Raw genomic sequence first — 22,236 nt, 5'->3', positions numbered from 1 at the left:
GAGAAGGGTTTAAAATGAAGGAAATAAAAACATTTGATAAAATTATGATGGGAGATAGGCGATGCAGTCTTCAAGTATCTGCAAATTATTACTTAATTGCAAAGAAGGAAATGGTAACCTCACAATAAAGAAACCTCAGGTACCACTCTGACTAAGTCATCAAGGTTAAAACCATCACTTATGGGGGGAAATGACATCATGTGAGTCTTCTAATGTGATACACTGGGGAGGACATATATTCATGCAGTGTTCCTGGCAAAATCCAAATCTATGGAAATAAATCAGATGAACCCAACTGGAGGGAGTTCTACAAAACAAATGGCCTGTAATCTTGAGAAATGTCAATATCCTGAAAAGCAAAGGCTAAGGAGCTATTTCAAATTCAAGGAGATTGAAAATTATGTAAAGAACCATTTAAAAGAGGAGTGAAGAGAGATGACAGCTGAATGAAATACATGATTGTGAACAGGATCCTGGAACAGGAAAAAAAAGTTACTGTAAAGATTTTTATAGAAACAACTGGAAAGATTTGTATACAAACCATATATTAGATACTAGCATTGTGCCAAAGTTAACCTTCCTGAATTGTCCTTTTCCTTAGTAGATACATGCTTAGGTACAATGTTTAGAGGCAAGTCATGATTTCTGCAACTTCTCTCAAAAGGGTTAGCAATCATAGTAACAATAATTAGGTATGTGTGTAGTGATAAAACAGATGTGGCAAGAGGTAGAATATAAAAGCATTCATCATTGGTGAATCTGGGTGAAGGGTGTAAAGAATTTATTGTATCAATTTTTGAAGTTCTCTGTAAGTTTGAAGTTATTCGGAAATAAGGAATAAGTGAGAGGTATGGATTTGAGAAATCTGTCTATGAAAGGAACTAACTAGAAAATGAGGCGGTAACTGGAGAATAAAAGACAGCATCTCAAGGATGGGAATTACTAGAGCAAGCTCACAGGCTCAGACAGAGGTGAGAGCTGATGCAGGGAAGCAAGTCGATTATGAAAGGATAAATGCCTTTGAGAAAGTAAAAGAATAGGATCCAGAATACAGCAGAGGCACTGGTCTTTGATGAAAGACAGCTACTTCTCATATCAGAAAGAAAATAGAGGAAAAATGAATCCCCCTATTAGGTAGTCAATTGAACTGACAAGTTTATCAATGTAACCTGCTTACGACCGATACTGCCTTAGTATAATGAGAGCAGAACCAAACAGTGTCAACCAAAAGAGAAGTCCCATTCCAAAGATTTATTTACCTCAGACTGAGATAGGCCCAGATGTGCTACTTAAATACAATATAAATTATTACTGTGCTAGCTAACTAGGTGATACTTTTATAAGCTGCCAAGGATCTGAAAAAAAGGAAATGAAAGTTGTAGCCTAGCAGATATCTTTAAATGAATTAAAGTCATAGGAAGAAAATATATTAATTATTAGGAATCTTTTTAGAAATAATTGTTCACTATTACTAGTAAAGTGACAAAAACAAATGTTCAGAAACATGTATAATGTAAAAAAAAACTGAAGTAAAAATTATTCATAAATTAGAAGAAATGTCACAAATATAATTTATGAGAGCACAAAATACAGAAAATTTTCTACCTAACTGATGTTACAAACTTTTACTTCTGGCATGCCTAGCAGACACCTCTTCCCCCAACCAGGAAATCAAGAATTTAAAGCCCAGTTTAGAATGAGGCATGAGCACTAGTAATCAGAACAAAAACCACACTATCAACCCAGGATCAGTAGGCACAAATAATAGGTGGGTGTCCTTGGGTAAGGTAAGTACCTTGAAATAATTCAAACCAGAGAACTGCTCAGCCAGCTAAGCCAGGGTCTCTTACAGGCCAAACCAATTCTATTCACATGATCCAAGGACTGTACATTGTTACCAGTCAGCAACAGGGTTCAGGAGAACCAGGCCTTTTCCTCTAGAGTTTCAAATCAAGGAGTTTGTGTCAGTTGAAGACAGACAGAACTATTACCATAAGTGATAAGCCTCTCTGATCCTATTGCAACTATTCTTTCCCACTTTCATTTTGTTGTGTGTAGACAGTTCAGAGTTGCTGAGTTCAGTGGGGAGAGGGTGGGGGCTGAGGGTGGGGTAGAAGGTACAGATAGACCCCTTAGGAAACAACAAGTAAATTTCACCAGCAGTGACAATTAGATGCAGAATGAAAAGGGTTACAGAAGATAAAAACTGGCAAATTCTCACACAATAATGCAAACTGCAGAAAAACTTTAAAACTGCAATTACACAGAAACTAATATTTCTCGTTACTTTTAGTCTCAGACATTTTTAGACTGTTGTGCATAAATACAACTAAAAGAATGAAAAAGTTACCTTTCACTGACAAAGTCCTAAAATTAGTAGAGAATTAAAGTACCTTTTTTCAGTAGCATTGATATTTTCTTACATTCTATTACCATTTGTTACTAATAAAGAGGAAAGATAAATAAAAGTGATTTTTTTTTGCTCTAATTGTAACACACATGAAGGATACAAAACTAAACTGAATTGTCAGTGAGTCACCACACCAAACTCAATTACATTACAAGATATCTAAAATTACTCAATTTATTCACTAATAGAATGGTATAATATGCACCTTTAAAAATATTCTATCTTTTTTACTTACATTTATAACCAAAGAAACCTTTGGGTTTCTTGCTCTCCAATGGGATAAATGTTCCTATGACGAAATCAGCAATAGCAAGTAGCAGAATCACCAAAAGAACAATCTGAGCCTGAAATGTTAAACATTAAAAATCAAAATCAAATCTCTTATGTTGTACATTGATTCAGTCCCACTAGAATATAATTTCCATGGGGGAAAGGATTTCCGTCCTGTTTCCTCAGAGCCTCAAACAATGCCAAGCACAGAGTAGGCACTCCATAAGAAAATGGGTGGCAAAAGTAGGGTGATGCCATATAGTTTTGAAATGAGTTAACAATGTGCATGCCTTCCCACAAATCATAAAGCACTATAAATTCCAAAACACCGTATGCTTTTCATCCTATACATCATTCTTTCCTGTCCCCTCCACCATACAGTACAACATATTTGCTACAAACCCAAGTTTCATACCAAGTCCAAACACAATGTTGAATGTGTGACAACTATATGAAAAGAAGGAAAAGTATAAAAAGAAGACAACACCTGGGAGGGGAATTCAAGTAGCAATAGGACAACAATCTATGAGAACTACCATCTCTCCTCTTTCATCCTTTTTTATTTTAATAAAATAAGTTTGTTTTACTGGATATAACTGATATATAATATATTAGTTTTAGGTGTACAACATAATGATTTGATATTTCTGTGTATTGGGAAATGATCACCACAAAAAGTCTAGTTACATGCATCACTATACAATTATAATTTTTTTTTTTCTGTGATAAGAACTTTTAAGATACACTGTTTTAACAACTTTCAAATATACAATGCAGTGTTATTAACTATTCTCACCATGGCTGAACATTACATCCCATGACTGACTTACCACTGCAAGTCTATACCTTTTGACCTCCCTTCACCCGTTTGCCCACCCCTGCCTCTCCTCATCCACTCTTAACCTCCCAACAAAACTGAGCAAATACTCTTGGAAAACTGTGTCATCTGTGGGCATAAGGACCACTTATATGGTAATGTCCCAGGTAGTATGAAATTCTTTTCAGTCATGTCAATTTGTTAAATGTATCAGTAAATGATTTAACTTCATACTTATGACTTACCTACCATTGAAAAATTATTCTTTCAGACTTTCCTAATTTTTGATATAGTAAATATTATCATAGCTCATATATAGCACAAATATGTGATTTTATACAATGTATAAAGTAAGCACAAAGAAACCTAAAACAACTTTTAGTTGCTCAACAGCATCTTTGTGAATATGCATTATTCAGGAAACAAGAGCTGTACTGTGGCATATTCCCTCAAAGATACAGAAATACATGTATTTGGGTGCTCTGGGTATGTGTTACCATGTGAATTCAGTTTTCCCTAGATACAATGGTACTAGCTTGGGTAGTCATGATTTCTGAGATTTCAACAGCAAGGAGCAAGATTAGCTTCTCTAACCCTTAGTGGCACTAACTTGAAATTTACTGTCCCTGTGTTTATTTTTGAAACTGAACTTTTAAATAAATCACAAAGCCAATAATTCAGGCTACTTAATATACTGACCTGAGCTTTTCTATATAATGTAAATCATAGAATAGGGGCTGGGAGGGGAGGTAGGAAGTAAAAATTTTAAAAAGTACTGTATTTAACTGAATCCTAGACTGATGGCTATCTCCAAATATTCCCCGTCTTGTCAATTAGAAAACCTTATACATAAATTTCTCTGAAAATGGTCACTTAGAAACTTTCAAAATCTAAAGATGTTACCACACTTTATAGCATTCCTAAAAGAAAAGCTGTAAAAGCTCATATATTAAATATTTACCAATATTCCAATGATATCATTACTTACTTTTGCTTCCCACTCCATTCCAGCTACTGAGATACCTAAAAGAATCACCACTGTAATGGCTCCAATAATTCGTATATCATTAATTTCATCTATCATAAGAATGGAATGTTCCTAGAAAAAGAAAATTATAAATGTAATAAGAAATGTTATTTTATAGTCTTTAATTCTTTTGAAACATTTTAAATATATCACAGTGCCTTACATGTAGAAGTTGAATAAATACCTATTTAACAAATGAATAGGGAAGACCTATGAAAAAGGAGTAACTATTTAATACTGATGTGTCATTCAGGTATGTGATGACATCAAAAATATGGTCAAGTTAATAATGCTATATTTAATCAGATGCAGTATATCAAAAAGGGAACTGCTAACAAGTAAATAAAAAACATAGTATGGCTAACTAGTACCAATAGTTAAGATCTTCTTAAGTTACATAGCAGAAGTATTTTGCATTCATTGTGATTAGTGAACCCAGGCTTTAAGTGGCCTTTTAGTTTGCGTAACGAAAAGAGATGAATACACTTTCCTGCAGTTGTCCAAAATACACTGCTCCCATTCCATGAGCAAGAAACTATTTTAGTTTACTATCAATGAATTTAGAAACATATAGTAAACAATGAAAGAACGTGAACTCTAATGGGCTATATTGCTTGCTTGCTTACAGCCCTTCCTTCATCCTTTTGGCCCACACAAATGAGAGCAATGCCAGTGTGTCAGTTGTTTTCAGAGTTTACACTTCCTAATGTACCACATACTACTGCAGAAGAAGAGTGACAACCACCTAACATGAACTGTGTCAGTTGAGGTTCTTCTCGTTTAACAATATTGAATCCTATTTCTCTTGTACTGCTTTAACTATACACACCCCAATGACTCTTTTCAAACAAGTTCTCTCTTTAATTTCCTTCATCCCATTAATCATCAGTCCACTTATTCAACAATTTTAAAATCTGTCAAATTCACCTACACCTCTCCAGCCCCACTCATCATTGTTATAATGTAAGCCACATCTCCTCTCCCAGGATAGCTACGACAACCTATTAAATGTTCTCCATCTCCCATGTGATTCCCTCAATCCATTCTCTTCACTGTGGTCAGGTATTTCTTTAGGTCATGTCATAATAATCTGACCGTGTCATGGTCCCCAACTCCAATCAAGATAAGACCTACTTTATTAACAAACAAGACCCTTCCTGACTTGATACTTTTTCCTCTCTCTAGTCTTAAATCTCTTGCCACTTTGCACTCTAGTCACACAGAAATATTTCGTTTGTGTTTTTTTAACACACCGTGCTCCATCCTTTCTAGGCCTGTTTCCTTTTCTTCCCTGCTCCCCTCATACCACATCCCACCTCTCCTATCTGCCTGCTGAAATCCAGACTCCCTTCCTTGACACTCCTCTGCCACCCCCATTTCTGGGTGCTACATTAAGGGATCCCCCTTGGTGTTGCCAAGGTCTCCTACAGTTTCCCACTTCTGATATTCTGTAACAATTTTCCTTTGTCTACCTCACACACAGAATTTCTTGAAGGATGAGTTTTGTGTTCATTACTGTGTTCCTAGTATTTAACATGGTGAGTGGCACATAAGCAAACCCTCAATAAAGGTATGGGAAACCAATGACTAGAAGAAAGGTGAATTACCTTAAGCAACTCCACCACAGTTTCTGCAAATCCAACCACATACATAGCAACTGCAACAGCATTGGCAAAAGCGAAGATCAGGCCAATTGCACCACCAAATTCTGGCCCTAGACTTCTAGATATTAAATAATACGCTCCTCCTAAAGAAAATTAAAAAAATGACAGTACTATAGTTAGTATTTTAAATGTCCGCCTCCAGATTCAACTGAAGGCCTGAAAAGAACAAAGACCTTCCCCAAGAAAGAGGGAATTCTGCAGCAGGTGACCTTCAGACTCGAACTACACCATCAGCTCTTCTCTGGGTCTACAGACTGCAAGCCCACTACAGGTTTTGGACTTCCCAGCCTCTATAATCATGAGAATCAATTCCTTCAAATAAATTTTCACGCATATAAACACACACACACACACTTCTGTTTCTCTGAAGAATGCTAATACAATAGTATTCAAAGACAGGAAACACTTAAGTCTAAATCTAAAAAATATTTGCAAGATCTGTGTACTGACAGCTTAAACCCAAAGAACTAAATAGATATACCATGTTTATGGAATGGAAGACACAGTTAAGATGTTTATTCTCTCCAAATTGATCTCTAGATTCAACACAATTCCAATCAAAATCCCACCAGGATATTTCACAGAAATTGACAAGGTGTTTCTAAAATTTGTATGAAAAGGCAGAACAGCCAAAACAGTTGTGAAAAATAACAGCTGGAAGACTCACACTACCGAGGTTCAAGAATTACTATAAAGCTACACTACCAAGATAGCATGATATTGGACTGAGGATAGAGCCATAGATAGCGGACCAGCATAGATTCCAGAAATAGAATCACACATGTAGGGTCCATTATTTTCCCCCCAGCTTTATTAATATGTATAATTGACATATGGCATTGTGTGAGTTTAAGATGTACACTGTGATGATTTCATATGTGTATATATTGTGAAATGTTTGCCAGAAGTAAGGTTAGTTAACATATCCTTAACCTCACACAATAACCGTTTTGTTGTTGTTACAATAAGAATATTTAAGATCTCTCTTAACAACTTTCAAGTACATAAGAGTATTATTTACTATGCTACATTCTAGATTCCCAGAATTTATTTTTCTTATAAATGGAAGTCTGTACAGTTTGACCAACAGCTCATTATTTCTCTCAACCCCTAGTCCCTGGTAACCACTTTTCTACTCTGTTTCTATGAGTTCAGCTTTTTTAGTTTCCACATACAAGTGAGATTATACAGAATTTGTCTTTCTCTGACTTACTTCATTTAGCATAATACCCTCAAGGTTCATCCATGTTGTTGCAAATGGCAAAATTTTTTATGGTTGAATAATAGCCCTCTGTCTGTGTGTGCATGTGTATCACATTTCCTTCATGCATCCATCCGTCCGTGGGCACTTAGGGTATTCCCGTGTCCTGGCTATTGTGAATAATGCTGCAGTGAGCACAGAGGTGCAAACATCTCCACCAAACAATGCTTTCATTTCCTTTGAATAAATACCAGAAGTGGGGTTGCTGCATCATGTGGTAGTTCTATTTTTTGAGGTGCCTCCATACTTTCTCATAGTGGCTATAGCACTTTACATTCCCAACAATGCACAGGGTTCCATTTTCCCCACATCCTCACCAGCTCTTATTATCAAGTCTTTGATGACAGCCATTCTAACAGGTATGAGGTGGTAACTGGCTGTGGTTTTGATTTGCATTCCCCTGATGATTAGTCATGTTGAACATTTTTTCATGAACTTGCTGTTTTCTTTGGAAAAATGTCTATTCGGGTCTTCTACCCACTTTTTAATCAGCTTGAGTTATTTTTGCTATTGAGTTATATGAGCCCCTTATGTATTTTGGATATTAAACCTTTATCAGACAGTGGTTTGCAATTATTGTTTTCCATCCTTTAGGCTGTCTTTTCATTTTGTTGTTTCTTTTACTATGCAAAAACTTTTTAGTTCGATGTAGTCCCTTTTGTCAATTTTTGCTTTTGTTCCTGTGCTTTTGGTGTCATATCAAAAAAAAAAAAAAAAAAAAAAAATCACTGTTAACACTAGTGGCAAGGAGCTTTTTCCTTGTGTTTTCTGGAAAGTTTATGATTTCAGGTTTTACATTTAAGCCCTTAGTGCCTTTTGAGTTAATTTTTATGAGTGGTGTAAGAAAGGGGTCCACATTCATTCTTTCACATGAGAATATAGTTTTCCTAACACCATTTGAGGAAGAGACAATCATTTTCCCATTGCCTATCCTGGGCTCCCTTGTCCTATATTAGATGCCTATGTAATAGTCTGAAATCAGAAGTGCGATGCCTCCAGCTTGTTCTTTCTCAAACATTGCTTTACCATTTCGGGGTCTTTTGTGGTTCCATATTAATTTTAGGATAATTTTTTTCTATTTCTGTGAAAAATGCCATTGGAATTTTGATAGGAATTGCACTGAATCTATAGATGGCTTTGGGTAATTAGGGTCAATTAATTTTTTACAAAAGTGCTAAAGCAAATTAAATAGAAAAGGGATAATCTTTTAACAAATTGTGCTGGAGTAACTGGATATCCATATGAATCTTGATTCCTATTTTGTACCATATACAAACATTAACTAAAAATTATGAAAGCTGTAACTGAAAACCTAAAGTTATAAAACTTCTAGAAGAAAATCCTTGGGACCTTCAGCTAGGCAAGATTTCTCAAATACAATACCAAAAGCATAATCCAAAAAAGAAAAAGTGACAAATTAGATGTAATCCAAACTAAGTACTGCTCTTCAAATGACACCATTAAGGGAATGAAAATACAGGCCATATACATTTTGGTTATTGTTCTAGGAAATACATTCTAACACCTGGTTTACAAATGCACAATGAGGAGTTTGTTTGCCTGTTAATGTTTGGCGAATTTTCTCTTCTGTTGCCATTATAAAGTCAAGTAGGTAAAGGCAAAGTAACAAACATGGAATCTTCAAATTAGGATTGGGTGCTATATTATCGTTGTAACTGACCACCTGAATAAGTTAAACTTTAAAAGTAGGGACATATAGCTTGGGGTGGTGAACATACAATATACAGATGATGTATCATATAGAATTGTACATCTGAAACTGATGTAATTTTATTAACCAATGCCACCCCAATAATAAATACATAAATACATAAATAAATACAGAAACATGTAGCTCTAATTCTGCAGCAGACAATTTTGGGAACCAAGTGAAGTAATTTTAATCATTAAAGAGTGGCAAAACTGAAATGTTTCCATGTGAATCAAAGAAAAAACTCAACTCAAAAATTATTTACAATGACCTGCCAGATTCACATCTGAGCTACTTATGGCACAGAAATAGTATTTTACTGAACTGAAAACATAATGTTATATTTAAGTCTAATAAAATCTCATAATCAACTGACAGAACTGCTTTTTACAGCTGCTTCAAACACTCACTGATCTGAAAAGCTGTAATTTGAAAGAAATTAGCAATGAAAGGAAAGAAATATGAAGCTGAATTCTAACCTACAACTCCTTGCTTGGTGATGATAGAAATTCATAAAGCTATATAATGGACTTGTTAACCAAAAAATAAAAGGCCTTTCAAAGTGAGATGCAACTGAACACTAGTTGAGATCAATAAGAATAGCTATTCAGTACACACTGATTCAGGCAGAAACCCAAAATGTTCCAATTAGGAAACAAAGGAAATTGGTATTTATGAGAAGGGGAAAGGGAACAATTACATTAGAAGGTAGTCATTTCTATTGGTGCAGATAACACAGACTAAACAAAAAATTTGACAGTCAATGATAATCTGATTATACCAATGCAGAAAGCATTTTCTGCCACTTACAACATGTGAAAAATATTAGTTTTTCCGGCTTTACCTCACAAAAGTGAGGTGTTCTTCAGTTATTTTGAGAAAATAAAAAGATATAAGCATATAGAGATAATTCTGACGTATTTCAGATATTTTTAAATGACTGACCAGTATAATGTGCATAAATGAGACCAACAGCAGCAATACTGCATTAAATCAAGTAGTATATGTCAAGACCATGGTATCATGCCTAGCAATTGGGTCTCAAAAATAATTGCCCCTATTATCTGAACATAAACTCCAAGAAAATAGGATGTTGTCTGATTTTCATTGTTATAAACCCAGTGCCTGCCACAAAGTGTTCAGTTACCTTCGGACTGACTGAAATACAAGTAATTTAAAACTTCAACTTAGTCACAGAATAAGCAGGTTTATATTTATATTCTCAAAACTACCTGTCTGAAATTTGGTATAACCTGGGTTTTTATTTGAAAGTGTACTGACTTTTGCTTTTAACATAATGCTCTGAAACAAAAAGTAGTTGAGGAACTTTTTCCCTTCTATTGCTCAGTTCATATAATACAATATGATTCAAAAACTAGAACTTACACTTTTTCATCTTCTGCCTGTGGTTGTCCTATTTCATAAGTGAGTCCATATAACAGACTAATCGAGGATGGGAGAACTCTGCTCTGTGAATCTAGGAAATGCAGGTCTAAATTAAAGTGGCTGCTGGCCAGGATCAGCTACTTCGTAGAACCCGTTGCCCATGGCCCAAGTAAATTCTGTCAAATCCAAACTCTCAAAAAGACTGACAGGATTTGCAGAACAGGAAAGAGCTCTGAGCTCCTACCAGGCTGCAATAATCTTTGGAACATAACTGTCTATTAGGGCAGGGACTCTGGCAGAGATGAAGGTAAGGTGTTACTTGTCACTGCTATTCTTACCCTTTGGAGACAGAGAACTGAGGGAATGATTCACTAACCTGCTGCTAGTAACTTTAAACAGTTCCCAAAAAATCATTACTAAAATCTAATCACACTTGAAACTAACTTAAGCAGCTTTTATTTTCTAAGGTTTGACTCTTTTTTTTTTTTTTCCAGAAACACTGAATGTTTCCATATTACTCTCATCCTAGACTTCATAACTGGACATTATTACATGTTTACAAGAAGTTCATATTCTAAAAAACTACTTCCACTGCAGACGCAAGGGGGGAGAAGAGGGTCCTTGGGCTTTCTGTCTAGGAAATCAACCTACACTTTTCTAGATTGGTATCTGTTTAATCTCTAAAAGATACTGTTAAAGCCAATTTAAGGTTACTTAGTAATATTAAATTTCTCCTCTAGCAAAAAGCATGTAACACTAGGAAAAGTATACATTTCACCTTATGAAACAAGAATAAAATATTAGTCAATATTAATAAAATATAGATAAATGATGTAATTCAGTTAAGAATCAAGATAAATAAACTATCAAGCACTACCTCAAAATAATTCTATTGATAAGATAACTACATAGGTTTAAAAGTTATGGTAACTACATAAAAGTTTTCAAATTGAAATTACTAAACAGAGTAACTGCAAACCTTTAAGCAAAATTTTAGGTAAAATACTTCCCAATTAATTCCCTTAACTTTCAGTTCGTAGAAAATTAAAATGGATCTCAGGAAACCAAAGTCAATCCTGTCAGGGGTCCCCAGACACCACTATTCCCATAGCATCCCTCCATTTCTCCTATCTAAGCCTTTGGCAGCCCATCCTCTGCACAGCTCTGGTTCCATTACTTGCCTCTCTGTGTAGCCCTTTCAATAAGGAAGCAGTTGGTCAAGTCCTCACTAGTTGAGCTAGAAGAGATGCAATCCAGACATTTTGGTCCCTCCCTACTAAAACATAGTTTATTGTTAAGAACAGCAAACAAAGTCACACTTACACACCACGTCTCTTAAATTTTGTTTTCAACTATAATTCTGTATCTCTTTTGCTCCTTGGAAAATTTTGTTGAATAAAAATTTCTTGTTCCAGGGAGAATCCCAGTCTGGAATTTGCTGTTGTTGTCTATAGTATCATTTAATAAGCTCCTCTCTCTCCTGCATGCATATTCTATAAAATGATTCCTGGCATGATGCAATTCAGATTTAGTTTGTTAGGAAACAATACTTCACAGGTATTCTTACTGAATAAAGGATTTACAAAGTTGGAATGTTCTAATTCTCTTTCCTTCTTCACTTATTATATAGATTATCTAAAGAAAAACTCTATTTTATTAATTTCTTGGTTACATTGAGTTCAGGTAAGGAAACTTTCATTCATGAAAGCTTTATTCAACATTAGATTCTTTATCAATTTCATAACATTCTTCAAAGGTGAAAAAAGATTTTTTTGTTGTGTTTGTGAACTTACGGATTTTATATATTTTCATCCAAATCAGTTAGTAGTAGTATTGCCTGTTCAAACTATGCAAACTTCAGTCAATACTTAAGCTTCTTCAAGTTGGCTCCTGCATTCTTATGACATGAAACTAGTAGCCTTTATTACCTTCCTTACTTTTGAATGTGAAATGATGTCTAGGCTCCTCTAGTACATTTCAGGCCCAGATCTGGAATCAATCTTTTCTCGAAGTTCCCTGGTTCCTCTGAATAGAAATACACAAAATGGGCACTAGGGGTGCTCATTGTTCTGGATTGATCATTTGTTATAGGTGCTTTTTGTGAATAGAGCTAAGAAATGTGTACTTTTGAGATAAAAACCTATGAGTCATACTGACCTGATACTTTCAATTTAGAATCATGAATACAGGATACAATGTAATCTCATCAGTTTTATGCCTGTGTTTACTTTCTCCCATGTGGAAAATACTGTTTTCTCAAAACCAATAAATCCTGTTAGGGGTCTTCAAGTCCATGAAGCAGATAACAGGGAAGGCAAAAGGGGCTCACATTCATGGAAATGATCTCCAGGAAACGTTCAGTGTAGATGATGCAGCTCATTTATATTCTGTAAAGGATCAGTCATGTGCCTTCTAACAAAGCTGCAAAGTATTTGGTTATTTCTTTAAATTAATCCTTTCTCCTTTTTCCTCTATTGGTTTCATTATTTCAACAAATGTGTTTACTTTCTCATTGTATGAATATCTGATAACAGGAGAATTCAGAATTGTATGATCCAATGGGCTTTTCCCTGTAGTTTCTTCCTTTGTGAGCTGATTCTATCAATTTGAGGGAACTCAGGCAAAACTGCAACATATGGTAATCTGCTGGGAAGTGTCTTCATGCACTCCACATTCTCATACTTCCTTAGTATCCCAGGTCAGAGGACTAGGCAGTCTCTGAGATATATTTGTGAATATATATGAATACTGTTGGTAGTATTAAAAGATTGAAATGGGTTTTTAGTCACAATGCAGGAGAATCTATACTTCCCATAAGTTTGGATTCACAGAGAGAACAGTCTGGGGTTCATGCTGCCAGTGGCTTCTTGCCGCATTCCCCTTGAGGGTCACAGCCTAGATTCGAAGGACTGAAGATAAGGAGAAATCCTATGATATCCTGATGCCCTCAAAAAGCCTGACACCCCATTCCCTTTCTCCTTCTGCTTAGAAATGAAACATGGGGCACCTAGTCCACAAGAAGCCAAAAAGCAACTTTCAATGTTGTCTGATAGCTCTGTGGATATACCCACATCTTCCACCCCAACATCACTCAGTCCAGACTCACGTACACGTGAAACTTCCGCAGAGATTGATGCATGTTCAGCACAGTCATAATCATACATATTTTTACCCTCACCCAACGAGTGAGGGTATTTTTTCCATTGATTTTTAGAAAGAGTGGAATGGAGGGGGCGGGGATCAGACCTGCAACCCAGATACATGCCCTTGCCCTCAGAATTGACCTTGCGACCCTCTGGTGTGCAAGCCAATGCTTTAACCACTGAGCAACATTGGCCAGGGCATCACAATCACATTGATGTGAGCTACCAGTTTCCCCAAGGACCACAGTGATCTAAATCTTTTGGAATATAAGAAATATGAAGATAATGGGGGAAAAAGAAATGCTCAATCTGGGTCTCTCTCCCTCTCTCTAAAAAACGGATGCAGATAAATCAGAAATTATGTGTATATAATGCCCAACACAGATCTGAAAAATAATGGAGGCAGATGGAACAGGTTGATATTTTTCTCAGGTGATCTGCTACGATGACTTTATAGAAGCTGGTACACATTTCTTCTCCTTTCTCTAGCTGAATGATGAGTTATTTGGAAAATGCAATTCTTTCTTCTTATTCATAGAGGTCCTGTGGCCACTCTCCTGGTCTCCTGGGTGTTCTTCTCAGGGAAGGTAAAGTCTTAGTAGGCAGATCTTGTGAATGCCAATGAAACAGGCCTCAGGCACCCCAGAATACAGCTAGAGTTGAGGGTGTGAATTTAGGGTCCCAGGTATAACACACAAAGGTTGTTAGGTAATGGGGAAAGTACTGTGCCTAAGTTTCCCTCATTGAGAAGGAGTGAGGTTACACCTGTGTACTACAGACCACGTGCAGGACGATCCTTCAGCCCTATTGTTCCAAAGACTAAAGCCTAGGATGAGGCAACAAGGGGCAGCCTAGTGGAGAAGAAACCCAGCTAAAAGCCCCATTCTTGCCACTAAATATATCTAACACCCTAAATAACTTAAAGCATGCATGTTGTGTACACATGGGTCACGATAAAATTTTATATTCAAATACACTAGTTTGAAAGTGCTTAGTAGCAACTTTCTTGTCTATATAGACCAATATGTTGCTTTTTAAAGGTAAAATAATATTTAAATATCATTTTTTTAGTAATCTGATGACAGTGATAATTTACCTCCTCGTACAAATCCATTAGTAGCTATTGCTGAAGTAGACAATCCTGTGATAGTTGTCACGACAGTAGCCATCATTATTACGAGGACCGACAGACCTGTAGAAAAGAAAAAAAGAGACTGAGAATACCTGCACTGTTATTTAAGCCTGTCATATTTAGAACTGGTCAGTCCAAGTATACTGAATTCCATAATTACCTTATTCTTATCCCATTTTAGAAAAATTAAATGAGAATTAAGAAAAAAGTAACATTAAAACAATAATCTTATAGAAGGGGGGACAAAGCTTAGAATGATTCCAATTGCTCGTATTTTATGAGGTTCAGAGCTGTGACACGTGCACAGCTACTTTTGTTTATTCATTCTCAAGTGAACCAAGCAGGATGCAGCTTCACTTACCTATTCCAGCTTGACCTACAATCCACGATAATCTAATGAAGAGCATCACACCCCAAATGTTTAACATACAACGTACCTGGGAAAGGAAAAAAGGCCAATTCACAGATGAAAAAAAAGTAATCAAATATAACACAGCAATAAATGCCAAATTAGCCAAAAGTAGGATAACTACATTTAAAACTAGAGAGTCATTTTAAATATAACTCTTATCCCACCCTTAACAGTTTTTTTAAAAAGCTTACTGAGAGCTTAAATGTGAGCTAATGTGAGTATAAGTACAGTATAATATGTGACTACGTGTATTAACCGATACACAGGCTTGCCCATCACAATCATCTGAAGAAGGTAGACTCCAACCCTTAAAAAAAGTAGTTCATATTTCCCTTTATCAATGCACATAAGCTTAATTTTGGGTTTCTGTTTTTTTTATAACATCCTCATTTTATGATTTCTACAAGAGATTTAAGTTTTACATAATATTTATCAACACGAAATGCCAATTGTTCACCTATCTTTCAAAAACCCTAACTATTTATGAGACAGTTTCCCCAATTTACTTTTACTTTGTTTATTATGCTCATACATAGAACATAGTCTTCTAAAATACTAAAATCTAAGAATAGGCAAACTAAACTATCTGGAGCTTCCCATTCACTCTATTGACTAGGCAATAAAATTACCACCAGGAACTGGGATTTTCCCTCTGCTTCTCCCCTATATGTCAATACATTTCCAATTAAGTGTTTTAAAAGTCCCAATGAGGACATTTTAGCTTGTCTACTCTAGTCGGATCCTTAGTGCCTATTTAAACACGGAAAAACAGAAGTAAATCTGAACCTCAATCACCAAAAACTGTCTATTGAAGTAACCTCAACACTTAAGAAAAGGACTTTCCTTTATTCTTTCCCCTGTAACTTCTACACATTTCTCATCAAAAGATAATGGTGTAGCAGAAAAGGAAACAGGCATATATCAGCTCTGTTGCCTGCTCAGCTTTCTTGATTCTGATGCTCCCATTAATTTAGCAGCTTCATACTTAATTACTGAAAAGTGAGAGTATGGGAAATTTACAAGAGGCAATAAAATACAGTTTAGGGGTCATCAAGTATAATATGAATAAATTAAAAATATAGTTCCCATACTGAATTTAATATGTACAGGAAAGGAGGTACAAGTTATTAATTTGGTCTTCTATAACACTCAGGTCAAAAAGTTCAGAAAAAAGAAAAAAGTTCTTAAGAATGGATGAGAATATTAGGAAGATTTTATAAAAAACAGAAATGTTACAACTCTAAAATTAAGTTTGTATGTACATACTAATACACCCTTGATCCATCCAAACTTCACAACTCCTTTACTTTCCGCCGTATATGTGACCACAGCATCTCTGGTTGGAGTACTTTCTTCCCCATTTGCAAAGCCATCCTCAAAAGGTTCCTGGGTATAAAAGGAAAAATGTGGATTATTCTTTAAATAATTTAAGAATTATTTAAAATCACCTGATAAAAACAAACATTACTAAATACACTTAACTGTGTTTAGAAGGTCATAGTACAAATTTCCAAGAACCAAGGGATTCCAAATATCTTACCTGAGGAAAATGTAAAGCAATTAAGTGAAAGAAAACTTAATTACTGAGTTTTAAAACTTTAAATCTTATGACAGTAAACCCATTTCAATCATCTCAAATTTTAATTACACTTTGGTGGTGTCTGGACGACACAATGAATACTGTTTGCTAAGTATAGGCTAGCTAGGTCAGTCAATTCAGACCTTGTCTCTCCAGACACAACTTCACATTGCCTACTTGGCATCTTTCCCACATCTGAAATTTCAATGTCAACAATTCAGCGGCTCGGCTGGTTGGAGCATCATCCTGTGCACCAAAAGGCGGCAGGTTCGACTCCTGGTCAGGGCACATACCCAGGCTGTGGGTTCAGTCTCCAGTCAGGGCGCATGTGGGAGGTAACTGATCGATGTTTCTCTCTCCCTTTCCTCTCTATAAAATCAACAATAATAAAAAATTTAAAACTCCTCTTCATCACCAGTGAACAGCTTTCTCTTTATAATCCATGACAGCAGGATTCCCAAGGATCCCAACATTCACTCTCAACTCCTCCTTATCTGCATTCAGTCACTCAGTGCTCTTCCTTTTTTCCCTTGGTAATTTGTCTCAGATTCAGCCATGAACTAGTATACACAATGTATTTCCATAACCAGTGTTTCCTTCTTAGATTTTTACATTTCATGTCTGATACTATAATTCTTAATTTTTTTGTTCTCTATTTTTCTCTCTCCCCCTCTCTCCCTGGTTCTCAACTTTTGTTCAGTCCCAACACACCCAAGTAATGACAAATTTCCAAACCAGTAACAGTGCTTTAAACAGGACATAAAGGGTCAAGGGAGGTGTTGGGGGAGAGAAAATGTTCTAGATCCGGAATCATGTCCTTAACACTATCCCCCCGTAGTTCTTCCTCTACCCATATTCTCAACAGCAGGGAACAAAAACCAGCTATATTTCAAACATCATTCTTTAAATGCAGAAGAGTCAACTAAATTAATTATTATTTAATCCTGAGAACCGTGATCTAGATTTCCGATAGGACTTCAAACAAACAAAAACACATTATCAGAGGTTGATACCCTCTAGTGAACTCTGAATATAAATACTTTTTTCATAAAAATGAGCTGTTGCAAGTTCTGTGTCACCTCAGAGCAACATCTATGTCATAATCCAAACTACCCTATTTTCCTTGACCAATGTCTGTTAGCCAAGTAGACTCATTTAATTGTTTTAATGCATTATTGCTATATGCTTTTTCAAAGTACTATCAACCTAGATTAGCTCTTACACTCCAATTTATAAATGTTAACTACTGCTAATATTTAGATTTTTAATCAATAAAAGAAACATTATAAGTTAGATGAAATAATGTCTTTAAATGTCTTTGAAAATTATTGTACCTAGGCTTTCTTAAAGATGTTAAGAGAAAAATAATCACAATTTCAACTAATCCCCATGTTTGCATTAACAGTAGAAAACAAATAGTTCAAAGATCACTAAGAATTTAAATGAACTTTAATGTTAACCACTTCTGATAGTTCACAAATTTAAAACAAATCCTAATAGAAGTTAATTATAATAATTTCCCTTTCAACAAACACAATTTTAAAACTACTATATCAATGGTTACTGTACTATTCTATAAGGGATGTCGCAGGCTTATGATATATAGAACTAACCACTCACATAAATTTTTGTTTTTAATTACCCCAATCTGCTACATTTTTTAAAAAGCTTTAAGATATAATTCACATGCCACACGACTCACCATTCAAAGTACACAAGTCAATGATTTTTAGTATACTCACAAGAGCTATATGTTATCACCAATCAACATTTTCATCATCCCAAAAAGAAGTTCCACACCCACCAGCAGTCACTTCCCACTTCCCCTTCCCTTAAGCTCCTGGCAGTCACTTATCAATTTTCTGTCTCTGTGGATCTGCTATTCTGACATTTCATATAAATGGAATAATGAAATCATACAATGTGTGGCCTTTGTATGTGGCTTCTTTCATTTTCTGTAATGGTTTCAAGGTTTTTCTATGTTATGTATCAGTATTTCACTCCTTTCCATTGCCAAATAATATTCCATTTATCGGATAGGATATACCTTATTTTGTTTTTCCATCCATCAGTTGATGATCACATTTGAGCTAATTCCAGACTTTGGCTATTATGAATAATGCTGCTGTGAACATTTGTCTACAAGCTTTTGTGGGGAGGACATGTTTTCATTTACCTTGGGTATACATCTAGGAATGGAATTTTTGGATCATGAATACTTTTTGAAATGACTACTTCTGGTAATTTTTCTCATCTCTTGTGTCAGACTGCAGACTGTCACTCTTCATTTCAGCAAATGTGTCTGCCTATTGTTACCTCTCTCCCTTACTTAGACTCTGGTGTACACATGGAAACCAGTAACCATTAAATTTGTTGGAAATATGTATAAATAGAAAATTGTGACCAGGGATCTGTGTAGCTCAATCACAAGCAACCCACTTTTGGTTACTTCCACTGTCAGATGTGTCCTAGATAGCCAAGTATCAATGACGATCCCAAATTAAAAAAAAAAAAAAAAAGATTCCTTATAGAGAGTGATGACTTAACTGTCAATTAGTCAAATAAAAGCCAGAACAAAAGTGTTTGCGTGTTAATCCAGTTAACGCTGAAGTAGACAGCAGTTCCTCAGTTTTCATTCTGGTATTTCATACTGTTCAGTTAATTTATGAAAGACTTTAAAATATTACATAACCTCCAAGTATTACCAAAAAATATAGTTGTATATAGTATACACAGAAGGACATCTCTCTTTCCATCTCTGTTAAAAGGAAACTAAAGAAGTGTATACATAATAGGCTATATTTTCCAAGACTAAGTATTGATGTGGGCGTCTTACAATGCAAAAGTATGCAGGCATCTTAAAATTTTTGTTGTGGGTGTCTATCAGAATTCCACTTCAAAGCTGAAGATTTAGTAGTAATTATGCTAGTTTCCACTATTTTGAGAACTATATTAAAAAACAAAGTAATATTTTCCATAGTGTATGAAACAGCATTTTAAAATATAGATCAGTCCACATAAAATGAAAGTTTATCTTCCTCATCATGTTCCAATAGCTCTATTTCAAAAAGTATTTGTTAGTAATCTCTAATATACAATTCAAAAATTAAAAAACAAGTATGTTATTATTTATAGTTCAATCAGTAGATTTACATATAATGAAACTGGGTTTATAACTGTGTTAATTTCCTGAAGTAACAGGAAACCAAAGTAGAATACACATACAGGTTTCTCCCACTATCCAAAAGTAGAGCTATGAAACCTTTTGTAAGCTGAAATGGCATAAAGCAAAGAAGCAATTACTTCAAGGCACATCTTGCTAACAAATGCACAGAATAAACTGAGATAAAGCACAGATGCTCACAGACAGTTCAAAACTTATGGTGGCTTGATGCCAAGATGCTGAGTGCAGTTCCCACAGAAGCAGGTTGGCGGTGCCACCCTCACCGTGCCCTGCCTCCACAATGGCTCATGCAAAACAAATGCCCAGTGCTATTTTTGTTTTGTTTTTTATAAAAGCAAAAATCCTCTTTGGATTTTTTTCAGTTAGGAAAAACAGGTACTAATGCAGGTCTTTTGTAAAAGCAAAATGGCATAAAGCAAACTTCCTGAAAGTGGGGGATACCGGTAATATGTTTTATTTTAAATATATCCGTTTCAGAGAAATAAGTAAATTGTTGGGTAGGACAGTTGGTCTACAGACTTAAAAATTGCATTAAAAGTTATAATCAGGAAATTTCACATTTACAATTATGAACTATAAATTATGCTGATATAAAGGTACTTAAATAAAATCTTCAATCTCCTTGCCATTTTCACAGAAATGATAGGTTTGTGTTCCTTACTGTTTTTTCACATAATGGATAAAATGTCAAAAATAATATGATTTTATGGATAACACCATATTAAATGAGGTAGAACAAACTAATTTGATTTGGGGAAATAACCCTTCAAAAAGGAGCACTGTGATTCTGAATCCACCAAACAGGGACTGAGGGTGAGTGAGGTGAGACTAGAATGGGAATGTGAGGAAAAGACAGAAAATGGAAGACCCAGAGAGGAAGACTCTCAGTAACAAAGAATTTCTCAGTGAAGGAAACAGAGAACTAGTAAATTATGTCAGCCTGAAAAGGAAATGATTAATTGGACACACTGAATTTGAAGAGCCATGAGACAATTAAAGAGTTCTACCAGGCAGTTAAAAAATTCATGACTGGAACTTAGGAGAGGGGCCAGAATAATGAGCCAGTGGGTAAAGCTATGGAAACAGAATGAAAGAGAAACTTACACAAAGAAAACAGGAGTTGAACATTCTTCTGAGGATATAGAAATAAAAGAATGAAAGGGAACTTTGGTCTCCATGGTCATTAATTCTTTGCAGGGAGTTGAGAAGAGAATTTTTACACTGTGGATAATGTCTTCTCTCTTGTACACTCAATTTTCCACCTCACCTTGATCACGCTCCCTCCTTTCGCTATGGTTGACATTTTACTGCACACCACTCCCCTTACCTGCCACCAATGCCCACGTTCCTCAATGCACACCAACCTAGCTTTACCCCGCCACAACGCTGAACTAGGTTTATAAGACACCCAAAGACCTCTCTGATGCCAAATCTAATGTACATTTTTTTGGATTTTTGAAACATCTGATAACTGTTAATCACTCCCCCTTTCTTGAGACATTTCTTGAAATACCATACTTTCTCTCAGCCTCTTCTACCCAGCAATTAAATAGTAAGAGTCCCTTTAATACTTGGTCCTAGACCCATCTCCTTTTCTCACTCTATATTTTCTTTCTAAGGTAATCTTGCCAGAACTATAGCTGTAAGCACTATCTAAATGTGGTAAGTAATAAGTGATAGCCTCTATTCATTCCCAAATCAGACCTCTCCTCTGAATTCCAGCCCTGTGTGTAAATATTGATGTTGTCACTTGGATATTTCATTATGTTTACTATTCTAATTCTTACCAAATGAAAGTAAGAAATTGTCAATGTGCTATGAACAGCAACTTTTCTGTAAATAAAGAGGAAAATAATTTATTAGTTATTTCCTGAATTTTTCAGTGAATACTTATCAAAAAAAGAATTTGACCAGAAAGATAGCAAGTTCTTAATAATTAAAATCCTTTATAGTGTAAAATGTATTTTAGACCTATTCCTTATTGCACGTCTTAAATATTTATTCTGTTTCTAATATCCAAAAGTTAACTTGTCTTTTAACTAACCAATTTAAATTCTTTTACATAACAAAGGTCATATTTCAATTCTGCTTGACCTAAGAGAAAATACTTCTTATAACACAATGATCTGGTCTAATGATGATTTTCAGTAAAAAAAAAAAAAAAAAAATCATATAAAATCAAGTTTTTTCTTCCCTAACACTAGAATTTTCTTCAGTATTTTAGTGATGACCTATGATGA

The 22,236-nt window shown here is 35.2% G+C and overlaps 1 protein-coding gene across 1 annotated transcript in view; it reads right to left on the bottom strand.

Annotated features, from left to right (window-relative positions):
• SLC12A2 (solute carrier family 12 member 2) overlaps window positions 1–22,236 on the bottom strand; it is an 83,930-nt gene that overhangs the window by 39,273 nt on the left and 22,421 nt on the right. Inside the window, exons 2-7 of the mRNA XM_016217787.2 lie at window positions 16,500–16,619; window positions 15,183–15,258; window positions 14,786–14,881; window positions 6,132–6,271; window positions 4,486–4,596; window positions 2,646–2,754 (exon numbers count right to left, since the gene is read on the bottom strand). Of these exons, the coding sequence (XP_016073273.2) occupies window positions 2,646–2,754; window positions 4,486–4,596; window positions 6,132–6,271; window positions 14,786–14,881; window positions 15,183–15,258; window positions 16,500–16,619 (652 nt within the window). The remainder of the gene's footprint in view (window positions 1–2,645; window positions 2,755–4,485; window positions 4,597–6,131; window positions 6,272–14,785; window positions 14,882–15,182; window positions 15,259–16,499; window positions 16,620–22,236) is intronic.

The sequence above is a fragment of the Miniopterus natalensis genome, chromosome 3 (assembly GCF_054644295.1).
Source record: "Miniopterus natalensis isolate mMinNat1 chromosome 3, mMinNat1.hap1, whole genome shotgun sequence".
Lineage (NCBI taxonomy): Eukaryota > Metazoa > Chordata > Mammalia > Chiroptera > Miniopteridae > Miniopterus > Miniopterus natalensis.
The sequence above is the reverse complement of the archived record's forward strand: the minus strand, read 5'-3'. Positions and strand labels throughout refer to the sequence as shown.